Below are 8,387 nucleotides of genomic sequence, written 5' to 3'. Positions count from 1 at the left end.
CTGAAGATTATCCAAAAACGATTAGAACAGCACATCAGCAGAGAACTGCCGGAAGTCCAGGCTGGGTTTAGAAGGGGTCGTGGTACTAGGGATACACTATCTTAGGCCCTCTTTATACACAATATTTTCACAAAAACTGAACATGTACCATGTGCTTTAAGTTTTGGAAAATAGTGCAAGACTACTGATTTAATATTTATGAGAAATTACATTTTATATTCTCTTCCTTGAATCCGTATCGCCGTCTTAGGTATATCTCTAAATTTGGTTCTTTAGAGATTAAAGAAAAGCAAGCATAAGTAACTTGTTTAAGTGTGATATAATCTTACAATTTATTTATAATTTCTAAGTGAGTGAATTGAGACTAGAATTTGTAGGGTTTTTTGGGGTTATAATCTGGCATTTAATCTACTGATGAGCTTTCCTCCCTCTTTGTGTTTGACAGACACACATTGTTTCATAGAAGCAAATGCCACATTTCTTTTAATCTATAGCTCTGTGACATGTAACAGATGAATTCTGGATCCTGAGTTTAAAGATATTGTTTTGCCATCTTATTTAACTTTTTTATTTAAAAAGTGTCTTTTTAAAATTTTTTTAAATTTTATTTTATTTAAAACATTTACAGAGATTTTGTATTTCCATTCATTCATTGTTGCATTTTTCTCCCTGCCCACGCCTCTTCCCCAGTTCGCTCTTGTCTTTGAAAAGTAAAAGAAACATTCTTTCATTGGTATACAGTCCCACCCCACCACCCCCTTTTCCAGTACACTCCACTATGCAACCTTCATTCTGGACTTTTGTCATTAATGTAATACCCAATCATGTATCTCTTTTAAACTGTTCTCTCACTCATCTCTTTCAAAGCAGTATACATAATTTATCCCATCTTTCTCAGTCTCCCCCCAACCCTGATGTCAGTCTCATTCTACAACAGTGGCACCATGCAGTATTTGTCCTTTTGTGACTGAGATCTTTCACTCAGTATTATGTCCTCCAGGCTCACCCATTTTGAATAATATTGCATGAGTTCCTTGTTTTACAGTGTAGCATAGTTTCCAACTCTGTGCTATTGTGAACAAAGCTGCAATAAACATGGGTGTGCCTGAATGTTTTTTAATATGTAGCTGGCAGTTTGGTTGCTATAGTACTCAGATTTTAGTTGCTTATTAACCACTGCTTTTGCTGAACTTACAGATGGATTGAGTGATGAGAATAATGATGATCGAGTACTAAAATGCTGCCTTCAATACCAGGAATTATTCCCTTGTTCTGTTGTTATTCTGTGCACGTAAGTTTCATGGTAATTTCATTCTTTTAAAAAATGTTATTGTTTTTCCATATCAAGGATCAAATACATACAATTTTTTACTTCTAGTGAACATACTTAGTTGTCTCTGATATTTTTGTGTGTGTTTATTTTTTGTATGTGTGCATTGTGTGAGCTATAGAAGAGTGAGATTGAGATCTAAAATAGACGCTAAAGTTTCAATATAATTAATAGAATATTTAGAAAACTTTTCCCAATAAAATAGTATAGAAATTAAAATTTGCTTATTTTTGTCATTTGACAACAAAGTTACTACATTTTTTAGGAAGGAGAGAGAGTTTATGTTGCTGTAGTTTTGTAGGTGCCTACTCTGGTTTTCTAGGTGACTGCCTTGCTTGCAGTCCTGACCTTGCCATTTACCAGGTTTGCAACTTTGACAGGTTACTCAGTTTCATTTCTTCGTAGGAGAAAAATAGGAATAATAATAATTTCTGCCTCATGAAGTTATTGTAAGTGAGGCTATTCCTTGAAAGGGGAGATCATGCTTGGAAAGGTGGAGGATCACCAGAAGAGAGGAAAACTTCCAATGAGATGGATTCACACAGTGACCTCAGTGATGTAGGCTAAAATGTGTCAGAGAAAAGGGTTCAGGACTGTTGCTTATAGGGTCGCTGTGAGTTGTACTCAACTTGATTGCACCCAACAACAACAATATTAAGGAAAATCTTGTAGATTTCTCTCCCTAACTTTAAAATTTTTTTTCCTTTTGTACTTTGAAATATAATTTTTTAAAAAATTTTATTAATTTTAATGAAAGTTTACATAGACTTAGGGTTTCCAGTCATTCATTGTTGCACATTTCTCCCTGCCCAGCCCCTTCCTCTAAATTCACTCTTCTTTTTGAAAAGAAAAAGATTCTTTCATTGTTATGCAATCCCTCCCCCCAAGTCTGCTCCACTGTGCAGCCTTCACTCTGGAATTCTGTAATGACAGAAATACGCATTCATATATCCCTTTTAAACAGTTCTCTCTGTCATCTGTTTCAATGCAATATACATTATTCCTCCCCTCTTTTTCTGTCTTACCTCAACCCTGATATCAGTCCTGTTTTACAACAGTGGCGCTATGCAATATTTATCCTTTTGTGACTGAGATATTTCACTTAGCATTATGTCCTCTAGGGTCACCCATTTTGTATAATATTTCATGAGTTTTTTTGTTTTTCAGTGCAGCATAGTATTCCATTGTGTGAATATACCACAGCTTCTCTATTCATTCCCTTGTTAATGGGCACTTGGTTTGTTTCCAGCTCTTTGGTATTGTGAACAAAGCCACAATAAACATGGGTGTGCACCACCTTTTGGGTGGTGGTTATGGTTTCTTTAGGGTAAATTCCCAGTAGTGAAATTGCTGGGTCAAATGGTATTTGTATTTGCAACTTTTTTGAGGAAGCGCGGTACTGCTTTCCATAGTGGTTGCACCATTTTACATTCACACTAACAGTGAATAAGGGGTCCAGTTTCTCTACAATTTCGCCAGCATTTGTTGCTTGCTGTTCTCTTAAATTTTGCTATTTTTACTGGGGTGAGAGATACCTCATAGTTGTTTTGATTTGTATCTCTCTTAGAGCTAAGGATTTTGAACATTTCTTCATGTGCTTGTTGAGCATCTGAATGTCTTCTTTGGTGAAGTGTCTGTTCATATCCTGTGACCATTTTTCAATTAGGTTATTTACCTTTATCTTGTTGTGGTAGTGTCCTCATTATTTTAGTCTGGTTCTTTTTCTGTTCGTTTGGCTTCCTTTCCTGTCCTTACTGACCCCATCTTTGCTTTTGAGTAGTCTCACGTTCCTTTTAATCTCACATAGTTGTTTGCTTAAACTCATGGGTGATATTTACTTTATAAGGCAATCTATTATTTGACCGAAGAGTGACCATTGGGAGTAGCTTTATGGCCAATTTAAAGGGTGTCTTTTAATTGCTCTTCTCAGAGTTGTTCTAGGCATTTGCCCTTTTTTCAGCATGTTTCTCACATTTTTTTCTGGGACATTGTATTGTATCCCTGGTCAGAATGGTTGGTCATAGTAACCAGGCACCATATCTCTCTTTGTAACTGGAGACTTAACACAATATATTTACTTAGATGTTTCTTACATATTTCATAAAAGCCTGAATCTGGTCATCTCTAAAAGTAAACATTTGATTTTCCCTTATACTATTTTCTATATGAATAATATGTTGCTAAACCTGGATACCCACTAGGCCTTTCTGCTACCTGAATTACCCTTAAAATATCCAGTAAATTAGTGAGTGAGTCCAGCTGATGCTCTCTCCAAAACATTTTATATGGTCTTCTTTACTTATCTTCCCCATCACCATCCTGCCAAGCACATTATATTTTTCTGAACTTCTCTTCTAGGACAAATACATTATTTACATCCACATTTATCCTTCTTCACTCTTCTTCCAAAAGCTGTACTGGTATTTTCCCCTCCAATTTTGCAAATATTTTATTGTGAGGAATTTTAGTGGTATTGAAAATGAACAGAAGAATTCATTAAGCCCTAAACACCAAGCTACAACAGTTATCAAGATTCTATATCTGTAATTTGGTTCTTTTTTAGATAGTTCTATGTATTTTGAGGAACTATAAATATGCATTTGAAACTCACAAATTTTTCCTATATAATGTTGATAGATTGATATACCTGTGTAGCATATATCCTTCTTAATATATAGGATACTTACATCTCCTAGAAAGTACTCTCTTCCATTTGTGCTTTCTCTAGTTTCTTTTTTTTTAAAAAAAAATTTATTATTTTTTGTTTGTGTACCATCAAATCAGGTCTGACTAGTACAGGAGGAGATTGTCCCTCCTTCTCCAGCAGAGCATTTGGTGGATTCGAACTGCTCGCCTCTGGGATTGCAGTGCAGCTTTTTGCCACTAGACCACCAGAGCTCCCTTCTCTAGTTTCTTAAGGTAGAGGTTTAGATTAATTGATTTTGACTGTTACTAATTTTCCTCTAAGGACTACTTGTATCCTACAAATATTGGTGGTGGTGGTGGTGGTGGTTTTGGTGGTGATGTGTGCTGTCAAGTTGGAACTGACTTACATCTGACCCTCCAGTGGATTTTCAGAGCCTGTTAACAGTATGGGAAAAGATTGCCCATCATACTCTCACAGGGCAGCTGGTAGATGTAAACCACATATCTTTAGGATGGCGGCACAACTTCTTACCACTAGTCCATTAAAGCTTATTTTCATTCAATTCTCTATACTTTGCATTTTCTCTTGTGATGTTCTTTTTGGTCATGTAAATTTCCCAGATATCTTTGCATTATTAATTTGTTGTTTAATTGCTTTATGGTTCCAAACCCATTTTATAGGATTTTTATTTTTTAAAATTTGTTGAAGGTTGTTTAGTTTCCTAGAATATGATTTATTGGTAAATATCTCATGTATTCATGAAAAAAAAAGACCAGTCTGCTGGGTGATTGGAGAATTCTATAGATTTCATTTAGAGTAAGGTGATTGATGAAAGATTGAATATAATAGAACCAAGTATATGCTCTCTGTTGTTAACCAATATGAATTACATCTCAGTATTAAGAAAACAACAATTTTCACCACCAAAGCAATTGACAGCATCATATTAGATAGTGAAAAGATTGACGTTGTTGGTGAGTTCATCTTGCTTAGATCCACAATCAACAACACTCTTTGCATTAATAGTCAGGAAATCAAAGGACAAGTTACATTGAGAAAATCTACTGTCAGGGATCTCTCCAGAGTGCTGAAGAGCAATGATATTAGTCTAGAGTCTTAAGGTGCTCCTGATCCAGGTTATTGTCTTCTCAGTTACTTGCTATGCATCATAGAACTGGACAATAAATAAGAATGACAAAAAAAGGAATCTATGCCTTTGAGGTATGGTGCTGGAGAAGAGTATTGAAAATACCATGGACTGCCAAAAGAACTAACAAGTTTGTCCTGGAGGGTGAAACCAGGTTTTTCCTTGGAAGCCAGGAATTTGAAACTTTGTCTCACATGCTTAAGAGGGACCAGTCCTTGGAGGAGGACATCATGTTTGGAAGAGTGGAGGGTCAGCTCAGGAGAGGAAAACTCTGTGATATGGATGGACATAGTGACTGTGACAATGGGAGCAAGAATGTTAGAGACAATGTGATTGGCTCAGGATAAGGCTGGGTTCAGAGCAATTGTTCATAGTGTCACTATGAGTCATAGTTGACTCAACAGCACATAACACCAGCAAGAACAGCAGAAACCTACTTTAAATATAGGTCTATAAATGGATGGAAAGTAAAAGGATTGATCAAAAAGATACACCATGCTGTGGAGTTTATCTTTCAGTATGACTTTCCTAGCCATTCAGTTTGACTTTTCCATGCAGATGGATGAGAATATGCAAATAGGATAGACATTTGATGGTGTGGATCACAGTAATTTGTGGCTAGCCTTGAGGAAAATGGGAATCTCGGAACACTTGATTGTGTTATATGAAACCTATACTTGGACCAAGAAACGGTCCTCAGAACAAAGCAGGGAAACACCGCATGGTTCAAAATCAGGAAAGGAGTCCCTGTCCCCATAGCTTTTCTTTTTTTTTTTTTTATTGGGAAAAACATATTGGGGGTACAAGGAGGTGAGGGTTGGGGGCAGAAGGGTGAGGATGGGCCAGGATGCAGTTGCAGAGCTGCACAGTTTGGTCAGTGGGGGGAGCAAGTGAAGGAAATGATGAGGGTCCAGTGACCTTTTCAATCTGTATGCAGAACAGATCATTTGAGAGGCAGAGTTTTATGAGGAGGAGTGTCGTATCAAGTTTGGAGGAAGACAAATCTGTATACAGAACAGATCATTTGCGAAGCAGGGCTTTATGAGGAGGAGTGTCATATCAAGTTTGGAGGAAGACTAATTAATAACCTACCATATGCAGATGACATAACCTAGCTTGCTGAAACTGGAGAAGACCTGAAGCACTTGTTGCAAAAGGTCAAAGAACTATAGTCTTCAATATGGATTGAAGCTCAACATCAAGAAGACAAAGATTCTCACCACAGGGCCAATTGGCAGCACTATCATAGATGGAGAAGAGGTTGAGGTTGTTAGCAGTTACAGCTTGCTCGGTTCTACAGTCAACATCAGCAGTCAGGAAATCAAAAGATGAATTGCATTAACTGCCATCATGGACCTCTCCAGAGTGCTGAAGAGCAACGATACCAGTTTAGATACAAAGGTGCACCTAATCCAGGCCATGGTCTTTTCAATTACTCATTATGTTTCAGAGAGTTAGACAATGACTAAAGATGACAGAAGAAGAATAAATGTCGAGTTGTGGTGCTGGAGAAGAGTCTTGAACATACCATGGGCCATCAAGACAACAAATAGGTCTGTCTTGGAGAGGGTGAAATCAAGTCTCTCCTTGAAAGCTAGGATTTTGAAGCTCTGCCTCACTTACTTTGGGCATGTGGCCAGGAGAGATTGGTCCTTGGAGAAGAAATTGCTCGGAAAGGTGGATGGACAGTACAGGAGAGGAAGACCCCAGATGAGATGGATTGATACAGTATCTGGGACAATGGGGGTTGATGTGTCAGAATTAGTGAGTCTGGTTCTGGACAGCGAAGGGTTCAGAGCTGCTCTACATAGGGTCTCTATGCATCGCAGGTGACTCATCGAATAACAACATACCATGACAGTTTTGGAAGCAGGAGTGGCATCCACTTTCTAAACAACATGCCTCTGGAAACTCTATGTACTTTGATAAATGTTTTGGAAAGGCTTCAGGCATTTTGTTCAGAGGGACCCTTGACTCAAAGGTGATCAACAATAACAGCAGCAGCATACCCACAGGGAGAATAGTGATGATTAGTCTCATCAGTCAACAAGGGGATTGGATCATCTCACTAGTTCACAAGAGTATTGGTTAGTCTTGCTATTAAATTGAGCAGATCTAGTATCAGAAAACAGAGACCTCACTGCCAGCAAGAGAACGTAACTTGTTCTTCAGAACCCGAACAAGATCCATAGCAGCTACAGCGGAGAACCAGAGACCTAACATGACCTGGAGCTGACCTTGGGACTACTACCCTGCCTGGACAGAACCACGCTAAGCTAAGAACGTTTGCCCAAGTTTGCTGGACAACCAGGGGAGCGATATGGGGGAGGGAGGATAGCTAAGATAGGCAGGACTGAGAACTTTGTAACATTAGCCTTAAGCTGCAAGGCTCAACACGAAGGTGCCTGTGAGTACATTTTGAAAGCTATCCAGACTATATTCTGATACTAACTTGGATTATAACTTTTTTACTTCTCCAGTATAGCAGTATGTGGTCTGTGATCTATCACATTGGATTTTGAACCCAGTAAAGCAGTAAGATTGTTGTTGAGATGCGTAGAAAGAGGTATAGAAGCATGAGAGATAGGTCTGACCTAACAGGAATTTGTGTTGTTGATGCTGTGGTGGGAACAGTTCCCCTTTATGAAGTTGGTAAAGGTGTTTGGTCATCCTCACACTGTCTTTGCTCTTGTTACACATGCAAATACTTACCAGAAGAAACTTTTTTAGCTCTTACTTATCGATGGTATCCTCCCCTGGTTGTGGAGCTCTATACTGAAACTGCATGACTGATTTTACTTAGCATCTACTTTCCATTACTTAGCATCTAATTTCCATTACAGCTTTTCAGGTATTAATCAAAATTTCTTGTTGGTCTCATTTCAGTAACTTCAATATGTGTACCTTGTGAATCTGGTTCTTTTGATTGCTTTCTTTCCAGTGTGCTGTTTCACTTATATTTTCTGGGAAGAATTTATATGTGGATTTTGGAGTTGTGCTGCTGTGGTTCCTTTTCTTATCCAGTTCCTTTCTTAATCTGATAGCTTCTCTGACCAATTGTGGGCACTGTCATCTGACATCTTAAGCTACCAAGGCTCTGTTTGGCTGTTGTCTCAAGTTGTGGATTAATTAAGGGATACTCCTAGAGAAAGACTTGTAGATCTCATCAGTTCTATTTCTTTGCTTTGAGAATAAGGTACACTCTAGCTTTTGCCTAAATTTTCTTGTTCTCTAGTTTTCAGATAGTTAGTTTCTTTCTTTCT

At 37.9% G+C, this 8,387-nt stretch overlaps 1 protein-coding gene across 1 annotated transcript in view; it reads left to right on the top strand.

Annotated features, from left to right (window-relative positions):
- SWT1 (SWT1 RNA endoribonuclease homolog (S. cerevisiae)) overlaps positions 1-8,387 on the top strand; it is a 147,069-nt gene that overhangs the window by 44,846 nt on the left and 93,836 nt on the right. The window contains exon 9 of the mRNA XM_006901321.1: positions 1,198-1,291. Within this exon, the coding sequence (XP_006901383.1) occupies positions 1,198-1,291 (94 nt within the window). The remainder of the gene's footprint in view (positions 1-1,197; positions 1,292-8,387) is intronic.

This window comes from Elephantulus edwardii, unplaced genomic scaffold, assembly GCF_000299155.1.
Source record: "Elephantulus edwardii isolate Elephantulus edwardi_28Jun2011 unplaced genomic scaffold, EleEdw1.0 scaffold00318, whole genome shotgun sequence".
Taxonomy (NCBI): Eukaryota; Metazoa; Chordata; class Mammalia; order Macroscelidea; family Macroscelididae; genus Elephantulus; species Elephantulus edwardii.
This window is presented reverse-complemented; position numbering and strand designations above follow the sequence as displayed.